Source organism: Perognathus longimembris, chromosome 25 (genome assembly GCF_023159225.1).
Source record: "Perognathus longimembris pacificus isolate PPM17 chromosome 25, ASM2315922v1, whole genome shotgun sequence".
Classification (NCBI taxonomy): domain Eukaryota; kingdom Metazoa; phylum Chordata; class Mammalia; order Rodentia; family Heteromyidae; genus Perognathus; species Perognathus longimembris.
In genome coordinates, this window is record NC_063185.1 from 9,961,747 (window position 1) to 9,983,971 (window position 22,225).

Below are 22,225 nucleotides of genomic sequence, written 5' to 3' on the forward strand. Positions count from 1 at the left end.
TATATTAGGCCCTGAGCTGTGAGGATCGCAGAGTAGAGTGGAATACTCAGTGTTCCCACTGAGGTAGGCAATGGACAGTATTTATACAGGTAACTCCTGCGTGTCAGCCATGCTTGCTGACACGGGTCCAAGTTTACAACCAGAAGTACAACTCTGAGCACATTTAAATTGGTGATGATGTGAGTTAAGCCTAGACATGTCAGAAGAGGCTCATAGGTTGTTGACAACCGTTAACATCCATTAACAGCACTTGGAATAAACAGTTACTTTTATCAGAAATGGAGCTAATCATTCAACTCATCCCAGCCCAATTTCTCATGTAAATGACTTCATAAAGAAGGTACTCTGTTAACTGCCTTGCAGATGAGAAAACTGGGGCACAGAGGAAGGGTTGTGGCTGATTGAAAAGTCCATGAATTTATCTCCTGTGCCGGGCCTGCTTTGGGAAATTTAACGAGGAGAAATAGGAAGGAAATGGTGTGATTCATGAGACTTTAAAGCAATGCACATTGATATCTTCCTGATGAGTACGCTCTTCCTTTTTTTGGCAGTACGATAGTTCAGAACAGGGCCTTGAGCTTGCTAGGTAGGTACTCTACTGCTGAGCCTCCTCCAGCCCCCTTTTATTGTTCTGCTTTGTTTGGGAGGAGAGGGTACTAGAAATGGAGTGCAATGCCTCTGGATCACTAAGCTTTCTCACTTGACTAGAATGTTTATACCTGTATCACATCTCTGTCTCTGCCTTTTATGGGTGAATGAGAGATAGAATCTCTCAATCCTTTCAGTACAAGTTAGCCTCAAACTTCAATCTTCTTAGTTTCCTGAGGAGCTAGGGTTGCACCTGTGAGCCACTGGCACCTGGATGCTCTGTTTATTTTCACAATGGGTCTTGCTTCCTCCTGGGTACATGCCAGGGCCACAATCCACTTATTGCAGGCTTCCTCTTGTAGCTGAGATGACTGCACGTCATGATGCAGATTCTTCTACTGAGGAGTTTTGCATATTTTTCTATCTAGGCTGGCCTGGAACTCCCATCTTCTAAATCTCAGGCTGTCACTTAAAGTAGGATGACAATCACATGCCACTTTGCCCAGCTGTGGGTGGGGAAGGGATCTCAAAAGTGTTTCTGATTGGCTGGCCTCTAGCTTTAAGCCTCCAGTTCTCAGCCTCCCAAGGAGCTAGGATTACACTAGCCATTGTGCTAATGGGAACTAATTTTTATAAGTTATTTCCAAACAAGCCAGTTTTATCTACTTGGCTACAGTTTAACTGAAACACATACCAGTGAGACACATAATGTGGCTATAAAACTAATGAACACTTTAGCCAGGCACCAGCAGTTTATATATGTAATACTAGCTACCCAGGAGCTGAGGCTGTGGTTCAAAGCCAGCCTAGACAGAAAAGCCTGTGAAAGTCCATCTCCAACTAACCAGCAAAAAGCTAGACTGGAGAAATGGCACAAATGGTAGAGGTCCAGCTGTGAGCAAGTAAGCTAAGTAAGAGTGCGAGGCCCTGGGTCCAAGCTGTGATAACAGTTAAATAACAACAATAACAACAACAACAAAAAACCTGGAAGTGGCACTGTGGCTTAAAGGGGTATAGCACTAGCCTTGAGCAAAAGAGCTCAGGGACAGCACCCAGGTTCAAGCCCCATAACCAACAACAACAAAAAGAAACAAACAAAAATACAACTCTATACCTTCTAAAAATTATGCATCAATAGAGCTCAATGATAAAAAGAAAATAAGCAGCAGCTACCTAATAGCTAACACTAATTGAGCCTTTAGCATGCTCTAGGTGTTGATCTAATTCACAAAGTGGGTGCTATTTTTAATCATCTTTGCAAATGGCCCTCAGGGTTTTATTATAAACGGCTAAGAATATCTAGAACCAGAATTCAAACACAGGAAGTCTGCCTGAAGGGTCTAATCACTGCTGTGTACAGTCCTTAAATGAAAGAGGCTTGTGAGCCAGTTTCAATGGGGACTCCTAGGTATTGAGAAGTGTGTGTGTGTCAAAGCAAAGTGCCTAACATAGCCAAGAGTCCCCTCACTTGCCCAGCCCAACGTCCCAGCTCTTGCTGCTGGACTGGCCCTTGGTGCCATCCACTTCTTAGCCAGCAGAGGTTGGTAAGGTCCAGTAGACATCTTATTTACTCTTTGGAGTCAGCTTTTCTTTTATTGTCTGGAATGGTTGCTCATGTTGCTGTCTCCCCAAGTCTATGACCTTGGGTAGTAGGTCCAAAGCTGTGTGCTTGCTCACCTCTGAAATGTCTTATTAATACCCAGGTGGAAGGAACACTATAAACACAAAATATTAGCTATCCTTATCTTCAGGACTATACACACACAACAGGAGATATTTAATGAGGCACATAAATCAGCACAATTTTCACAACCTTGTTTTACAAATATTTGCGATGTCCTTGCTATCTCACAGTGGCACAGACAGAATCACAAGTGGGCCAAGTGACCTGTTTAAAGTTACATAGGAGGGTAGAGGTAGGGGTTCCTGGCCTGGATTTGATTCTAACGTGTTATGCCACTGACAGGCAAATAACAGCAGCAAAAGTGCTCTGGGCACTCATCAGAAGCCAGACCCTGCCCTTCACTGAAGGGGCATGCTCCAGTTCTCACAACTACAAGGCAGCTATGACTATTCATATTTTATTTAAGGATGAAAAAATGCACCCTCATAGAGGTTTAATCATTTCCCCAAGACTGCAGGCTTAGTATTTCCTCCCGCAGGTTTATTATGTGGCACAGGATCCCAAGATCCAAAATCGGATCTCTCTGACTCCAGAGACTTGGTAGGAATTCATTACCACCTAAACTCTGTAGAATGGGAATGTACGTGTAAAAGTCTCCTTACCTGAGACATAAAATAAATGATGGCCACAGGTTATGACCCATGAACAAGGATGTGCAGTTGGTTATTTGCTGAACTCTTTAAGCCAGGGGTCAAAACAAGAAAAGAAAGCATGTGTTATATATATCATGTTACTATCACCGGGTTCTCTATTGCTTATGTTCTGAAACTGATATGTGTAATACAACTGTTCATGTTGTGTGATTTATAAATATATTACTTAGTAGCAACAGTGTTAAGGGTATTGAATTGTGGTTTAGTTCCCTCCATGTACTGTATTATTATGTATGAAAATCTGTTTAGAGTACCAAGAGATGAGAACATAGAATGTGGTTTAGGTTATAAAAAGATATCACATGCACAGATTTTCATAGAGACACAAATTTAAACAATATATGTTTTCAAGTTTAAGTAGTCAGGCCATCTCTAGAGATAGTCTGAGTTTCAGAACATGAGTGATTTTCCACTTGGATGAAATCTGATTTGAACTATATGTATTTGCATGGGTCTTTTCTTATTCAAAGTGTGGTATCTAAAAACTTTCAGCAACTAAGGTTATAGTGAGAGAAAGTGTATTGATAGAACTGTTCGGGATAAAGGTAAAAAGTCATAAATTTCTTAAAGCCAGAATATTTTCAAATGAGACATGCTATTGACTGCTAAAAGAATTAAAATTTTACCAGATTACTTATTTTCCTCAAAACTTCTCTATCAGAGACAGGGACCAAGATACAGACATTTTTCACAATAGACAAACTATCTCTTGTTATCATCTGCTATGGGCTCCAGCCACACATGAAATCTGCAGTGCCTGTCTTGGCTGGTCTGTTTGGTAAATTCTGCTTGCACTGCCTTTGCTTATGCTGCTTGATTTGCCTGGAAAGCCTTGGCATTCCCCTCTAACGCTCATCTTCAAAGATTTACCTCACCTGTACCTCTGGCCCACTTATATTTCCTTCCAGCTCAGCTCACTTCTGAATCTCTCATTGCATTCTCTTCTTTGCACCCAGTTAGGTTGTGAAGCTCTGTCACTGTTGGCATTATACAACAGATTCTTCAAAAATCTGTAAGTAGGGAATTTTTGGTTTTATGTCCTTAGGATTCAAGAGGGCTAGATCTTCTTTGCTGAGTGCCACAGCATTTTCGTTAGCATTTTTTAAATTTAATTTTATTGTCAAGGTGATGTACAATTACATACATAAGGCAGTGAGTATATTTCTTGTTATACTTGTTAACCTCTCTCATTTTTCTACCACCTTCCCTCCTCCCAAGCCGGTCCCCTCATTAGCATTTTTATGCACTCCTATTTTAACTTTTTTCTGGGGCTGGGTGTTGAACTTATGAGCTATATTCCCAGCTCCAGCAGTGCTAATTTTTATAAAAGTTTCATCTTTAATAAACAGGCAACTCCAAACTCATTAATTATTATGTGGTTGTTTTTTTTTTTTAAAGCCAGTTCCTTGTACACACTAGGCAAGCCCTCTACAAATAAGCAACATCCCAGCCCTTAAAAAAAATCTCTTTATTATACATCACCATTCTTAATTATACCCCTCGTAAGGTCAAGAATCCTGTTTGTCTCCAGAGTACTTCAAATTCACTGGCTAATCTGAAAACATATTTACTATCTATGTAAATGTTAACACTCTTATTGAACTTAAGAAGCTCTACTTACATTCTGCCATTTGAACAATTTTTTTCCCTGCAAAGGGTTATAGTCTTCTGGGGGGGCCAGGTAGAGGAGAAAGGAGGAGGAGGAGGAAATTTATTTTCACAACTACATTCATGTTTTGGTTGGTAAAGGTTTGTTTGCTATCCAGGTCTGCTATTTACATCTCAATTCGTAATCTTCAGGGTTTATTTTTAATCTTTGATTTAAATGAAGTCTGCTCAAGTTTGAGGTTTGTCAAGCAAAAAGAATTTCCTTCCTTCCTTCCTTCCTTCCTTCTTTCCTTTCTTCCTTCCTAAATGGAGTCTTGCTATGTTACTCAGGATAGTCTGAAATACATAGACTTAAATGATTCTTCTACCTTATATTTCTGAGTAGCAGGGACTTCAAGTGTGCATATGTCCAGGTATTCTTTCTTGGTTTATTTTACCTGTTTCCTGGGAACACTGTGGCAGGCATTTGGTTGCCTACCCAGCAGCTATTTCTAATGCTTCCCTTCCTGTGCTGCTTTTCTCTAGAAGGGAAAACACAGCAGTTATTCCCCAGCCTCCTTGAAGCCAGGAGTTCTCAATATGGGATGGCCCCAAGAAAGAGAATAGGAAGTTTCTTTTTTTTTTTTTAAGGGACAAAGGATTTATTTTGATTCATTACTTCAAAGGATTCTGTTCTCCATTCCTGAGACCCATGCACTGGACACAATATGACCACAGTGGAAAAATGGAGCAGAGAATTACCACACCTGCTAGCAGCCAGGAAGGAGGCTGAGGGAGACACTGAAAATGACAGAGAGAAGAGAGCCGAGGGTGAGAGAGGAGTAGGGGAGGGAGGAGGAGGGAGAGCACAAGAGATTCCTGGTAGAGCCTTCAAGGACAAACCCAAAATGACCTGTTTCCTCCACCCAGAAGTCTACAAGTGTTCTACAACAGCCCAGTCCACTGGGGACAAGGTTTTAAAGCAGGAGTCTACTGGGAATATTACATTATCAAAACACAAAAACATCAATATATTCTATTAAGCAAATTAAAAACACACTAGATAGGCAGGCACATGTGAAAAGTTTTTGAAAATGCTCGGTATCTTGACATTTGGTCATTTGTTTCTAATTTTACAAATATACATGCATCTTACAGCAAACTATAATGCTATTTAATATACTTGCTAAGCAACTTCTGTTACTTGTAAAGATATGCTCTTCAGTAACCTGAATATAGGTAATTTGAGAAGTTATATTGAAAAGCACACTTTTTCCACATTATTGAAAATATTTCACCAGTGACCACTTACATAAAATCGGTAAACTCTTTCATTAAGGAGCTTCTCTTTTGTTTTTTTTTCTTCTGTTGATTCCTTGGGCTTGAGCTTAGGGTCTGTATGTTGGGCCTGAGCTTCTTTGCTCAAGGCTAGCACTCTACCCTTTGAGCCATCGTTTCCACAGCTGACTTTGGGGCAGTCAGTAAGAGTCTCACAGACTTCCTGCCTGGGCTGGCTTCAAAAAATAGTCTTCTGTTCTCAGCCTCTGGACAAGCTGGGATTACATATCTGAGACACTTGGGCAAGGCCCTTTTGATGTGAATATGTTACCATATACTTTATGTAAGTTATCTCAGGGTTATCATCATGATTTGACTTAGAGGAGCTCCCACCATTACTCTGCCCAAAGGAGATGTTTAAGGACAAACATCAGGAGTATTCTGAGGGCCTGACCAACAGATACCCATGTACTGAGGAGGACCGAGGGGCCCCAAATGCCTTAGGCTGCATACCCAGGCACTCACCTTTGACATAATTGTGGCATTCCTAGACACTTGGGAAGGAGAGAAAACCCTGTGCTGTGTTTCTCAGCACATTTGGGGATTTCTGCTAACGTGAAGAAGTTGGATATTATCTCAGTGGAAAGGATATTGAAGGAAGGGATGGCCCAAAGTATGGGCTGAATATCTTCCCACCTATCAAGGAGTTCAGATCCAATGGTCTGGTTCAAACTTCATGATAAAAAGTACAACAAAATGAATGTCAGATCTTCTCAAACTAGTCTCTCAAGTATTTGAAATCTGTATTCCTAATTCTATCTGCAAATTAGGTTCTGTCTGGTTGACCTTTAGTTTGGATTGCATGTCATCCAAATCTACATGTGATGATTCCTCTTATTAATTTTATGCAATCTCACTATTGTATATATATATTCATACATACGTATATATTGTTTAAAGATACTTTGACATCCAGTAAATGAGAAATGACTCCACTTTCAAGCTTCCTCAGTGAATCTTACTGTTGAAAAACACATCATTATTCACTCAGAGATTTTCATCACTCATGACACTAAACATCATATACAATATGGAACATTACATATACCACAAACATGGCTGTTAAATAAAAAAGCTATCAATTATAAAAGTTCATCATTCATTTAGATGGAATACTTAAGAGTTTTTAGAACTTGTCACTAGAGGGTTTTTTGCATGCCATACCTGATGCCTAGATGAATATTGTTCACAAAATTAGAGACAAATGAGGTATGTCAAGTGACGTGCTCTCCTATTACTTACAAATACATTGTATCCCAGTGCTGGTGGCTCAATCCTGTAATCCTAGCAACTCAGGAGGCTGATTATCTAAGGATCAAAACTGAATGCCAGCCGGGCCAGGTAAGTTCTCCAGTTCACTTAGAAAGCCAGAATTGGGGCTGTGGCGTAAAGTGGTAGAGTGCTAGCCTAGAGAAAAAAGAGCTAAAGGATAGTTGACAACCCTCACACCAAGTTCAAGTCAGACGACCAACCAACAAAGAACCAAGACACACACACAAAAACGTCATAGATGAAAGATTTCTCCATTAAGGATGGATTAGGAGTTTCCTTTCCGCTAAGGCCCTTAGGGTATTTGAAACTAACATTGTAACTACAGACTCCTACATTCCCTAGAATCCAAGCAGATTACCCACATACATCTTTAAATGTGTTTGTGCATAGGGACTGACTAGCCAAAATGAGTTGGGGTCTCTAGGTGGCTTTTCTGGTTCTAGTTCATCATATTTAAATTTACACTAAAGGTTGAGTCATAGTCACAGATGTTATGTGCATAATATACGAGCAAGATATAATACCCCACACAGCTCTATTCTTTCCTTTTTGTATTCCCACATGATATTGAAGGGCTGACTATAGATAGGATTTCTCACATGAAAAATGTTCTTGTGGATTCTCATCAGTGTGCATCGTTTGAGTCTGTATACGAGGAGTAGATCAGTTCACAGCTTTCCCACGAGTGACAGTCACTGTTTCTCTTCGCCATTTGTTCTTTGAGGGAGCCAACCCTCCATGATGACTGAAGGCTTTCCCAGAGCTGCGATGTTCATCGTCTTTCTCGCTCGCAGATAGTCAGGCCTAAAGCCTCTCACAAAGATGGTTTCTGTCGGTGGTTTCTGTCTAGTCTATGTCCTCTGGTGTTGTCTTAGATGAGTTGATTGACTGAAGACTTTCCCACATAGATGAGACTCCTGAGTTCTCCCTCCGGGAGGATTGCTCTTACTTTCTAAGGTTACACTGTGTACCAAAACCTTCCACACACAGGTTGCATTTGTGTGATTGCTCTCATTTCTTGTCCTGGCAAGGTTTAAATGAAATACTGGATGATTTCATTCCCTGATGACATGCATCATTTTATTCTGTAGTATGTACTTTCATATGGTGAAAAAGACTGGAGGCCAAACAGAAAACTTTCCCACAGAAGTGACACATATAGGGTTTCTCTCCAGTGTGTATTCTCTCATGTGCGGCACGAGAAGATTGCACAGTGAAGGCTTTCCCACAAGTGCGACATTCAAAGGGTTTCTCTCCAGTGTGTATTCTCTCATGTGTGGCACGAGAAGCTGGCGCAGTGAAGGCTTTCCCACAGGTGCGACATTCATAGGGTTTCTCTCCAGTGTGTATTCTCTCATGTGTGGCACGGTGAGATGACAGACGGAAGGTTTTCCCACAGAAGTGACACTCATAGGGTTTCTCTCCAGTGTGTATTCTTTCATGTCCAGCACGATAAGATGGCGTAGAGAAGGTTTTCCCACATGTGGGACATTCATAGGGTTTCTCTCCAGTGTGCACTATGCTATGTGCCTTAAGGTTACTTGGCCATTTGAAGGCTTTCCCACAGATGTGACATTTATGCCCTTTCTCTTCAGTGCGTGTTCTTTTATGTGTCTTAAGGGTACTTGGCCTTTGGGAGGCTTCCCCATTGGGAGGACATGCCTGTGCTTTCTCTCTGGCATGTGCTCCTTCTTGATTTCCAGGATGAAATGGCTGAGTGACCGCTTCCCACACACAGAGGGGACCTTCATCTGCCCCTCCTCCCTCCTGCTGCCGGAAGTGACTTGGCTGAATGGAGGGGGCAGTACCCAGGTGGCTGTCATCAACTTCCTGGCTAGTGTCTCCTCCATCCTGCCAACTGAGCTCCCTGGGTTGATCGAGTACATGCCCCAGTTCACTTTCCTCACATGCTTTGTCTCCATGGTGTGCAGTCCTATGGTGACTGAACTTTGAAGGAACAAAGGCTGTCCTACACAAACTACAACCATGTGATTTCCCTCCAGTGTGAGATACATTGTGTTTACAGCGTTCATTGCTCTCAACAAAGTATTTAGCACATAGACCACAGTCACACTGTCTGTTTTCCTCGAGAGACTTACTGCACTGTCTAATGTCTAACAAATTCTTCATAATGCCATTGCCATTTAGATGATCAATTTCTTTGTGTTCCAGGTGCTCAGGAGTACGTGAATATTCATGGTGGTTCTCTCCCCGGTGTAGGCTAACAGAGGAGATGTCTTCTGCATCTTTTAGCAAACTCTGTGTCAATGAAGAGTTGTGAGTCTTTGTTTCTGTGGAGTCATTCCTGTCAAGTGAGTCTTGCAGATAAAGAGATTTCTGCACTGACGGGGTCACGTGGACCTTACCGCTGACTTGCTGTATGTAAAGATGGCCATCTTTGTCATGTGGAATGGAAATGCCAATGGACTCCAGAAGACAGGCAACCTCTGACATCACATCTCTCCACAGCTTCCTCTGTACTGCGTTCATCAGGTCCCACTCATTGGGGGTGAAGTTCACAGTTACATCTTCAATGTTCAGAGGTTCCAGGGACGCCATCATCCCAAGACAGTCTAGGAAGTTTCTTGGTAGCTCCCTAGAATATTTTTTTTCTCCCTGATAAAAAAAATAAAAGTAATATTCAAAAAGAAATATTCAAGGGTTCATAGTTTGGAACAGCCATGCTAATATGAGTGTAACTTTTAAACTCAATACTTTTACAATTCCATTCCATCTCTTACACTTACTGATTTAAAACACACACACATGCACACAGACACACATACACGCGTACACACACACACAAAAAACCCACCCTTGAGACATACTTCATACACTGCACAAGTTAAGCTCCCTCTTGAAAAAAAAGTTGCATTTTCCTTTGGAAAAAAATATCTGAAGACTATTCATCTTTCTTACCCCACCTCCCTTCTCTCTACCCACAACTTCTACTTCTATATGTGCCATTTCTAACTCCTCCATCCACGATTCCCCACCTCCTTGGGGTTTACCCCATTGAAAAATCTTCATTCTCTTTTCACCTGTGCTAAGAACAGAACCCAGGAGCTCATGCATGCCAGTCAGGCACTTTCCCACTGAACTACATACTTCCTTAGTCCAGGAAGCTACTTCTGATATAAGCTTCCCCTCCCCCCCAAAAAAATGCATAGAAAGTAAGTGTAACCCAAATGGGTTAGCTGAGCAGTGTGGTCAGACAAGAAGAGGTTTGGGTATGGCAAGATTATTGGCTAGACAGAGCAGCAGGACTTGGCACGTTTAGGAAACCTATCAGGCTTTTGAAGTAGCAATCAAGGTCAGGGATGCCAGCTAATTATATTCCTCAGGATGGCGATCCAGGATCACTCCTGGAAAGGACTTGTTCTCTCACTCTAGCCTGAGACACCGTTGTCTTTCATCCATGGTAATCTAGATATTATTTGAGTCTGCATGTCCTTCCTGTCAGATAGCCAGACAATTTAAAACTTTCTCATTCAACAACAACAAGGAAAAGATTTTATAAGCGAGAGAAGGGAAAGATTCTCTGTCAGACTCAAGGCCTGGTTAGAAGACTGAATCCTTTCTGCTGAGCAAATTATGCAAAGCCTAGTAATTGTCTTCAGTTTTCTTTTGTCAGGACCCAGAACCTAGTAATTTTCTTCATTGTTTTCTTCTGCCAGGTTACAATGGGGTGGGGTGAGGTAGGCTCTGAGGTGCACAATCCTCTAATCAGTGTCTAGTCTCAATCTTTACTCTCCTAATGGAAATCTTCTAAATATTCTATATCTTTTTTTAAGGATTAAAAAAGGGAGAATACTAAGTAGATGTGTGTGTCATGTGAGATGCCAAATCAGAGAAGTGGACAAGAAAAGCCACACACACACTGTGTTGCCATTCAATTTTAGGCTCTGGAGTCTACAGGGAAATGGATGGACACTTTAACTTTCAATATTACTTCTTATGGAAAGAGGATCACATACCTGGGGACTGTTAGACTGAGTCTAACAGAGTTCACCAATCCTACGAAATCCCCAAACTGGAACCTGAGCAGCAAGTCCTGCAGCCTACATACCATTTAGATGGCCTAGACACATGGAGAAGAAATATCAATGATCCCGTATTGGGGAAAGGTCAGACCCTATCTAAAAGCAATAACTAAAACACAAAGTGCTGGGTAGCATGGCCTGAGTGGTGTAGCGCAAACATGAGGTCCTGAATTCAAACCCAGAATCACCGGCGGGGGGGGGGGGGGGGCAAAAAGTGTCAAGGAGGAAAATGAGAAGAAATGTATTATGCAAAAATGCAAAATGCAGAAAAGAAGAAAGCATAGATCCACAAAAAGAAGAAAAAAACACATTTGCTCTACAATTATACAAATTCTGTAAGATGCTCAAAGATGAGATGATAAAATCACAACATGAGAAGGAAAAGAGAAATTTCAGAATGTAAGAAACAAGGCAAGAATATCACTTTAGGCATGAAAAACAAATACCCAAACCAATGGGACAGACAACACAGTAAATCTCCTGCCAGTATCTTCTGCCAGTTGGCTCTTGAAAAATATGCCAAAAACAGACATTGGGGAAAGGACAGCCTCTTTCTTACAAATGCTGCTGAGAAAGAGTCCACATGCAGAAGATGGACAGTTGAAACCTGTCTCTCAAAGTCAACTCAACCCATATTTTCTAATAATGCTTAATTGTTAGCCAAATAGACTTTGAGAAAATTTTTCTCTCCTGCTATTGTGGAGCTTTGCATTGAAGTTCTCAGGTGGCCATGTGATCCAGATTGAATGTGACCTTGAGTGCAATGTTCAGTCTCTTAGATTTTAGATTTCTCTATTTACAAAATAGGATATCCTCAAAATGTTGTGGAGGCTGAATGAGATAAAATATTGATTACAGAGCAGAAAGGATGTTTAACAAACACTGGCTTCTATAAACAACTTGTTGACTTTAAATGTCCATGGTCGGATAACCCTCTCACTGAGCTTTTGAGTGTGAGCCAAGTATATTTATTGACAATCATTAAATATTTGAAGTGTTGCGATTAATTTTTCTATGTAAAAATGTGTGATGCTTGGAATCCAACTCATTGTTTAGCTATCTATTTATCACAGTATTCTTGATAAATGTTTTTCTATAGAAGGCTCTTTTCCTTTGTTTGCAGGATAGGCAAGAATATCAATTTTATAAGAACCTCACATTCTTTTGAATCAGAAAGAGTCATAACTACCTTTCAGTCTGAGCTGAAACATCATTGTAATGTTTGAAGACATCATAATGTTTCTTTGCTGTGCCAGAATCTGAAACAACTAAGCTGTTTGGTATTTTAAAGATATTTTTGTTAGTAATAATAAAATACTTCGTATTGGCTATTCTACTTAGAAAGCTTTGTGTGCAGATAGAGATGGCCTCAGATTGTTTTTCAGCACTCTCAAACATCACTAGGGAATTTTCTTTGAGGTTTTACTGAGATTTGACTGAGGACTGTGGGAAACTTTAGGAAACCTTAGAAGTAATAAGTTAAAAGGTACACTTAGGAAATGTTAGTGACCAGTAATACAAACTGGGAGGTCAAAGCAAAGGGACTGAAAATTTGAGGCCAATCTGGGCAATTTAGTGAGACTCTATTTCAGAATAAAATAAAAAGGGCTGGGAATATAACCCAGTAGTAAGGTGCTTGCCTGCTGCGATTGAGACCCTGGGTTCAATCTCCAATACCACAGTGGGGAAAAAAAGAAGAGACAAATTCAACTATAGGTATATTAGATCTCAACAAAATACATTAATAAGACATATAGTTGGATGTGGTGGAACAGGTACCAGTAGTCTTAACACTCTGATGGCCAAAGCAGGAGGATGGTGAGTTTGAAGCCAGCATGGACCATACAGGGAGATTCTGTCTCAAAAACACAACAACAGAGCAGTGCACTGGAGCTCCTGCCTATAATCCTAGCTACTCAGGAGCCGAGAGCTGAAGATTGCCTTTCAAAGTCAGCCCTGGCAGGAAAATCCATGAGACTCTTATCTCCAGTGAAGCATCAGAAAACCAGAATAGAAGCTGTGGCTTAAAGTGGTAGGAAACTAGCCTTGAACAGAAAAACCTGAGACAGTGCCCAGGCCTTGAGTTAATGTTTCAAGTTATTAAAAGGGGTATGGTTCTTATGCTTGCTCTTAATAATTTTTAAATTTCAAGATCAAATAAATATATATATATTTCAAAAAGCTTAAGAAAAGGAAATTAAATTTCTAGCATACTCTCATCAAAGTATTACTATGAAATCTTTGTTGTTGAGATAGTGTCCTAATGTAGTCCAGGCTGGCCTGGAACCGGCAATCTGCTTCTCTCATTGTCCCATCCCCTTTTGCTCACCATGCCCAGCAAATAATTAAATCATCATCATCATCATTATCCTCATCATCATCCTCATCACCATCATCCTCATCGGTGCTGGGGGTTCCAAACTCAGGGCTTCACGGCTGATTAGCTTGATAAGCAACTGCCCCTTAGTTACAACTCCAGTCCTAAACTTAAGTCTTTGTAAAGGCAATAATAGAGAGGGCCTAATTATATTCATTCATTCGACATGGAACTTCTAAATTGGGACTGACACTGGGCTAGCCATTTGAGAGAGAGAGGGAGACAGAGACACAGAGAGGAGAGGGGGAGAGAGAGAGAGAGAGAGAGAGAGAGAGAGAGAGAAATAGTCTGTCCCCAACATGCTTATAATATATGAGGGAAAATATGCAGATATTTGTCAGTAATAATGCAAAACTCGCGTCAAAATGCAGTGCGAGTTGAACCTCACAGCTGGTAACAGACGTTTTCTTTTGCAATTCTTGGGTTCTCTTCCCAAAACACACTAGAGCAGGGCTGGATCGGTGTTCTCATCAAACTGTTTCAAAATCTATATTAAAATAAATTTAAGTTGAAAAGATGTAGTCGGGTTTTGTCCAGTGTTTAAGCTGTGAAACTCACCCTGTTTGACCAGGTGGAAACGCGCTCAAGACTGGAATAACCAGACTTCCAGATCACGTGGAGTCTCAAGGGTCCAGCAAGCGGTGCATATTGGGACTTGTATTCCGCCCAGGACCAAGGAAACCATGACGCCAGTAGACGTCAAGCATCACGTGGATTAGAGTCTCAAGGGTCACCTCCGGAGCGGTGCATGTTGGGACTTATAGTCCGACCGGGGCCAAGGAATATGCAGCTTCATTTGTCATACCTTTCTTCCTTTAAGCATTCTGGCCCAACAGTTAGATGAAGTCCTGAACTAAAAGCATAGCTCAGTAAATCTCACGGTAGGCTGATGGTACTCCTGCGAGTCTGGTGGTGGTTCCAGATCAAACGGACGGAGCGGTCCTTCACCAACCGGAAGGGGATTGGTCAGCCTTCAGTGCTGGGCGGAGCTTTAACTGGAACGAAGCTCAGGATTGGCCAGCTTTGGGCTAGAGGCGGTGACTTTCGCTCTACTTGCGGGTTTGTGTACAGTAGTAAAAGACTGAACCCTTGGCCTCAGCTAGGCTGAGGAAGTCTCGCGATATTTCTGCCGACGGGACCCAGAGACGCGTAGTGGGCGGCGGAGGGCAGTGGGGGCGGTGGCACCGGAGCCGGGCAGGGGCCGGTCCGGCGGGGCGGGCAAGCGTGTGCGACGGGAGCCTCCTGGGCCGTCGCGGGGAAAAAGAGCCGTACCACGGCCTCGGGACCAGTGAAACAGCCCAGCCGCGGCTGGAGAGCGGACGCCGAGCCCCTGGGCCCGCGCGGTGACAGGTGCGCCTGCCCGCCCTCCCGTCCGCTGTCCGCACGCCCCTCCCGGCCTCGCCCGCCGGGGCCCGGGATGAGAGGACCCCGGCCCGGCGGCTCCGGCTCTCGGCGCCTCTCACTGCGGCTGTCGGCGCGGAGGAGCGGCAGCCGCTCCTGAGGGCCGGAGAGGACGCGAACCCGCGGCACCGCGGTATGAGCTGGGCGCGGCGGCCGCTGTGGGTCTAAGGTGACGACATGAACCTGCACCAGGTGCTGACGGGCGCCGTGAACCCCGGCGACCACTGCTTCTCTGTGGGCAGCGTCGGCGACCAACGCTTCACGGTGAGTGGCGGCGCCGGGCTCGGGTGGAGGCCGGAGGCCAAGCGTCCGCCCCCTGGGTCCCGGGTGCCCGGTGTCCCCGTCATTCTCCTGTCCCGCCCCGGTCCCCGCCACCCTTCGGTCTCCTTGCTCCATAGGTTCTCTCGCCATAGCCCTGTCCTCCGGTCCCTGCCCCTCGGTCCCTGCTGTCCCCGGTTCCCTCTGCCCCCTGTCCCCGGTCCTCACCGTACCTCTGTACCACTGGCTTTCTCGGTACACCCCCTAGGTTTCAGCTGCCCCTTGGTTCACTGGTCCATGCTGCCACCTGAGTGTTCGCATTCCTCCGTCCCCTGATCCCCACTACCCCAATGTCCCCGCCACCCCCAAGTCCCTCGCCGCTCCTAAGGGGGTTCACGCTGCCCTCCTGGGTCTCCACTGACCTCGGAAAACCGAGGCAAAACCTTTAGAACCTGAAACCAGAAGTTGGGATATCTTTAGGATTAAAAAAAAAATTAAAAATAGGATGCAGTATCTTATTTTGACAAAGTAATTTATCCAGAGAATGAGTTGAAATCTCCAACCCCCCCCCCCCACACACACACTTAGAACTAGTTGGGATTTCATTTTTTTTCTTTAATTCTAAGTTGAAGTCATTTGTATTTGTAGTTAAAAAGCGGGTGCACTTAATAGCTCAATAACTAGGTAAACACATAAGATGTTGCTAAACGAAGCGATTTATCATTGTTGTTGTTATTGTCCTATGTGAAACTGTGCCTTTTTCTTCTCTGTGGTTTTACTCATGTGTCACTGTAACTGATTTTGGTACCCAGGGTATTGTGTATACATTTATTGGAACTTGGGAAGGGAAGGGGAACATCAAAATGGAGGGACAAAGGGTAAAAGGCAAACCAACGCAACAGCAATACTTACATATGACAGTATGCTGTAAACCATGTGTACAGCTCAGGGTAGGGGGAGGGAGTTTGGGAGGAGAGAAGGTGGGAGAAAAACAAGGGCAGAGATAAGTTTGATAAGAAATGTACTCACTGCCTTACATATGAAACTATAACTAACCCCTCTGTACATCACTTTGACAATAAAAATAAATAAGTGAAAGCGGATGCACTGGCAGCATCAGGAATAACTTTGGGAGAGTAAAAGATATTTTAAAAGTAATCCACAGGTACTTTGAATTCCATATATAACAGTCTCAGAGTTCTTAAAACTTTTTATTTAATACTGTTCAAATTAATTAGTCAAAGTTGTTTCATTGTGTGGCACAACTCCTGCTGTGGAGTAGTAATTACAAGTTAAGGCGTTATCCAAAGTGACTTGCTTTGCTTGGTCCCCTCAGATTTTGATTGAAAGAAATATGACTCCATATTTGCTGTTAATCACCACAGTGGCTTTTCTTCTAAACCTTAACTAGCTTTTATAGTGCACAGCACTGGTTTAAATAACCTTAACTAGCTTTTCTAGTCATTTTAAATCAGTGCTGTGCACACTCGAAACATTTGTAAGGCTAATGATATTAGTTATATAGCTTGTGTTTTTGTCTCTTTAGTTATGGCTAAAAGCAAAACTCAGTTTTGTATAAGTGAAACAGTGTAAACAGATTAATGAGCTCCAGATTTTGAAATTTTGTGTTTCTGGTCTTACTGCCTTTGACTTTTTGGGGGAGCCTTTGTCAGAATAAATAATACTCAGTATGTAACCATAGTGTAGGCACTTAATGCCTGAACTGTACCTTGAGAGTTTTGCCAACCAAGCACTTGATCACAAATAGAGAATGCATTCTGACTCATGCACACCTTAGTGTGCGCTTGATACTAGTAATTGTCAAGATTCTAATTCTTAGTGTTTACCCAGCCTGAATAGCCTGGGGTAGAGTGAGCTATGGGTCTCAATGAGCAGCCTCTTTATAGCTAGATATTGTTCTGTTTCTTGTTATTTAAGGGAAGGAAATAAGCATCATCATGAGGGATTCTCCTTGGGAGAGTTTATAGACTACTACCATTGCATTCCCTGTCATCTCCTAAACTTATGTGAGCTCTTTCTCCACTGTCAAAACTAAGAGCTTTTAAAAGAAGGCATTCAGAATCTTAGGAAAGCAGTTGTGTGAACTTCAAAGCATATACAATGTGCCGCAGTCATGTGAACTTCAAAGCATATACAATGTGATGGCTTATGTTTATACCTGGGGTTATTCCTCTGTGAAACCTCAGTTGCCTCCATCTTGTTTATTTATTTATTCATTTATTATTATTGCCGCTATCCAGGCCTGGGTGCTATCTCTGAGCTCCTTTACTTAAGGCTAGCATTCTACCACTTTGAGACACAGCTCTACTTCCAGCTTTTTGTGATTAATTGGAGATAAGAATCTCACAGACTTACTATGTGGGCTGGTTTCCAATCATGATCTTCAGATCTCAGTCTCCAGAAGAGCTAGGATTACAGGCATGAGCTGCTAGTGCTCAGCTCCTCCATCTTATTTGTGAGAGACCAATGTTACATGGTCAACCTCCACCATCATGTAGCTTCTTTTTAAAAATCTCCCTAAAGCAAGCTTCACTTGCCTCCCTCCAAGCTTACTGCACATTTCTCCTAAATTTCTGGAAGCACACCAGTAAATAGGTTAGAAAATTAAAAAACAACAACAACGTGTATATATTAGTTTAGTATAAATGAATCCCAATTCTCAGTTTCAGTAGTTTAAGGATCTAGTCATGGGTTGGGCATTAGTGGCTCACACCTGTAATTCTAGCTAATCAGGAGGCTGAGATTTTAGGACTGTAGTTTGATGCTACCTTGGGCACAATAGTCTGTAAGGCTCTTTAACCAGAAGTGGAGGTTTGGCTCCTGGTAGAGCTCCAACCTTTAAAAATCTAATCAAGAACTAGAGGCCCTGAATTCAAGCCCCAGTACTGGCATAAAAAAAAAAAAGATTAAACAATGTTTTTGCTTTCCAGTCCTCTCATGACTTTAATACATCAGTAGTTCTTTTTACAAAATTTCTTGTTCTGTTTCCTGAAACTTACATTTATCCCTCTTAAAATTTCCCCTTCTTTGTCTCTCACATGACAAGCCAACCTGTTGTTTACATATTGACTTTTGTTTTTAACTTCTTTTGCTTTCTCTTATTCTGGTGATATAGCCCAGGGCCTCTGACATGCTAGTTTGAGCTACAGCCACAGCCTAGGTTTTGATTTCTTGTTTCTTTTTTCTTGTGTTTTTTTTAATAGAAATATAGCAAAAATGGATAGTAGATGGTATGTGAAGACTAGAAATCCCTCTTAGTTGCAGTTTTACTAGAAGTGGAGATGTGAGATCATCTTGCCATTCCCCTTGGAAAATTATTTGTAATGGTTTATGATTCCTCTTAAGACAGTCATGTGTTTGTTAATCCCTTTTTGCATTTTAAGCAACTCAGCCTTTCTTTGGAAGATTACAAGTGATATGATCCTGTTGTCAACATAAAGTCTGATAAATTTTAAATTAAAATGAAATTGAATTCTAGTTTTCATGTCTTATAGATTTTAAACTATGCAATTACTAATGTAAGTTAGCATAGTTTTAGACTGCTCTTAGTAAGAAAGCATCTAGTTGACAGCGACTATCTCTCTTACACTTTATTTGTGCTTTCATTATATCATGAACCAGTCTTAGCTTGTGTGTGTGTGTGTCTTCCCTGGGATTGAGGGTGTGGTGATATCTCATAGTCACCTCATTACCTGGATTTGTTTTTCAGTCCATCCCTCACTGTTAGTTGTTCTAAGCAAGTTCCTTAACAATCTTTACATTTCTTATTTCTCAACTGTAAAATGGGATCAAAACATTCTTTTAGGGGCTGGGGATATGGCCTAGTGGCAGGAGTGCCTGCCTCATATACATGAGGCCCTGGGTTCGATTCCCCAGCACCACATATACAGAAAATGGCTAGAAGTGGCGCTGTGGCTCAAGTGGCAGAGTGCTAGCCTTGAGCAAAAAGGAAGCCAGGGACAGTGCTCAGGCCCTGAGTCCAAGCTCCAGGACTGGCCAAAAAAACATTCTTTTAATTTAAAAAATTTAAGTTGGGTATAAAAATGGGTTTCAACTCCATAAGTCAGATTATGAGTACAGTACATCCTAATCAATGTCACCCCTTAAAACCATTTTTGGAGTTGGGGATTCAGCTCAATGGAAGAGCATTGCCTGGCAGGTGCAAGGCCCTGAGTTTGGTCTTCACCTCTACCAAGAAAACACAAAACAAGACATTCTTTTTTTTTTATTAATTGGACATAAATTTTTTTACAAGGTGTTGTGCAAAGAGGGTGCAGTTACATAGTAGGGCAGTGTGTACATTTCTTATGATATCTTACGACCTGTTTTTCTATCCCTTGTCTAGGTTAGGTTGACATATATGCAATATACAATGTATCAAGAACATATACAGTATTCACAGACTTGGTCTCTACTGTCTCTCCGTCTCCCTTTGTTAACAGTCATATATCAGGGAGATCATGCCCCTTTGTTTTCTGTGTTCTAGGCTTGTCTCACTCAACATTATTAAAACAAGACATTCTTACTCACATATGAACATATGTATGTTCTCTCAAGTCCCTTTTCTAATCTTAATGTTTTTGGCAGTTTATGTAGAGCTATTTTGGCTTTGGAATGAATTGAGGAGAAGGTACATAAACATGAATATAAACAAAAATGTTGAGAACTTAAATGGAAAAAGTAGTGGTAGATGTTAATTATTGTCTGTATGTTATGCTGTACCTCCCTGTAATATATGTAAATATTAGGACAGCCATATGCCTTGTAAAAGAAGAAACATCTGTGGTCAACAAATATATGGAAAAAGGCAAAAGGAATTTGAGTTGCAAGAGTTTTGCTCATTGTTAAACTTGAAAGCAGCTTTAAAATGCTTGTCAACAAGGCTTGAACAATTACCCTTTCATTTGAATATAGTGGCTGTTTTGTGAGATTAAATAGTCACTTTATCCTATAGGTGTTTTATAGAGTACTACTTGTATTCTAGTCCTCTTCTGTTGGAATAGGAGAGTGAGATAAACTTTTCCTACCTTTTTGCAATTTAACTTAGACAATGAGAGCAGATATTTATAAATTATGATATTCTGTTGTGAAACAATAAATAGTAATGTGATTGAAAATAATAGAGAATGGTAGGGAACTTAGAACTGAGTATTAACTTAGAACTGAGTATTAGGCAAACACTGAAGACAGATAAAAGTCAGATGAGCTATCTCGAAATGGAAAAAGGAACAGAAGGAAGGGCAATGTATGGATAGGTGAGGGAAGAAAAGGAAGTAGGAAGAGCTTGAGAAGGATTTATAGAATGACAATCTTGCATTTCATTTCAACTGCAGCAGGAAATTAGTGAAAAGGTTTAAGCATGAAAAATAACTAGGTATAATAAATGTTTTTTAAAAGTCACTGAAATTAGAGAGACAAGAATGGAAGCAGTTATACATCTTTTATAGCAGTGCCACACAGGGATGGTGTCACAGACAAGGGTAGTAGCTTTCAGTGAAGACAAGGGAGTGGGCAAAGTAAGTTGGTAAGCGTTTTGCAGATAGACTGGCAAAAATTGCTGTTGGACTATATTTTGAGAAGAAAGTGAAATACTTACAAATAAATTTTTTTCTTTTATTTTTTAAGAAAGAAAACATGTAAAATGATCAGTTTAAAACCCTGTATATTTTAAGCCCTATACTCAATACTAGTATTCTACCTAACACTTTTATTAATTTTATTTTTGTTTAGGCTTATGCCTCTGGATGTGACATTGTAATTCTGGGAAGTGATTTTGAAAGATTACAGATTATCCCTGGAACTAAACATGGAAATATCCAAGTGGGATGTGTTGACTGTTCAATGCAGCAAGGCAAGGTTTGTAATCTTATGGCAATATGCAAATTTGTTTTTGGTCAAGATAATTTATGAAGCATGGATTTCCTTTTTCATTAGAGACTTGCTTTGTTTCAAGGACAAACTTCTTTGGCTAAGATACATTGTGGAGTATGTTCAGAATTGTTCTTATATAACTTAAAAATGTTACACAATTTTCTCTTTGAATTAAGAAACAATAATTTCAGGTCTTAAAACCTGCTTTTTTTTTTTTTTTTTTTTTTTTTTTTTTTTTTTTTTTTTTTTTTTTTGGCCAGTCCTGGGCCTTGGACTCAGGGCCTGAGCACTGTCCCTGGCTTCTTCCCGCTCAAGGCTAGCACTCTGCCACTTGAGCCACAGCGCCGCTTCTGGCCATTTTCTGTATATGTGGTGCTGGGGAATCGAACCTAGGGCCTCGTGTATCCGAGGCAGGCACTCTTGCCACTAGGCTATATCCCCAGCCCCAAAACCTGCTTATTTTATTTAGCATGCAAAAACAAAAACAAAGTTAACTTATTTAAAAATTAATTGGATTGAGGTAAAGGAATGACATTAGATCTTCAATTTGTTTATAACTTTTTTTTTCCAGGAAATGAATTGTCACATAATCATTTTGTAAGTAGGTAGATTTCTCCCTGTAAATTTGTACCAAAAGTCTTCTAAAACACGTGATGTTTTATTAAGTTCCAAGTTTATAAGAAAGATCACAAACTTTGCCTGGACTTCTGTTTGCATATAAAAGTAAAACTGTAACCTTCAAAGTAAAATAACCATAACAAAGCACAAGAAACAGCATGTACATAGTTCTTCTAGATCATCTTAGACACAAATCTGTGGCATACCAGAATGGAAGGCATACTAGTAGGCAGCATATATAGGTTATAATAGCACCACATAGTTATAGATGATTAGGTCTATTTACAATGGCATCTAAATTCAATTGAACATTGTAAATTCATTTTTTTTTACAATGGCATCTAAATTCAATTGAACATTGTAAATTCATTTTTCCCTAGAGATATACATAGATTTTTTTACTCTGTGATCTCATTAGGACTCTTTTTTGTGTGTGTGTGAGACAGAGATTAAATCCAGGCCTTAAACATACTAAAGACACACTACCACTGAGCTACTACTGGCCTCGCGTAGA

At 41.1% G+C, this 22,225-nt stretch overlaps 1 protein-coding gene across 3 annotated transcripts in view; it reads left to right on the top strand.

Annotated features, from left to right (window-relative positions):
• The first annotated feature begins 14,799 nt into the window (after window positions 1-14,799).
• Dmxl1 (Dmx like 1) overlaps window positions 14,800-22,225 on the top strand; it is a 101,553-nt gene continuing 94,127 nt past the window's right edge. For 2 of the 3 annotated variants that reach the window (XM_048334290.1, XM_048334291.1), the window contains exons 1-2: window positions 14,802-15,207; window positions 20,953-21,078. In XM_048334290.1, the coding sequence (XP_048190247.1) occupies window positions 15,121-15,207; window positions 20,953-21,078 (213 nt within the window). In that variant the 5' untranslated portion in view covers window positions 14,802-15,120. Of the gene's footprint in view, window positions 15,208-20,952; window positions 21,079-22,225 lie in introns of all 3 variants that reach the window. The other variant, XM_048334292.1, reaches the window with a different exon arrangement.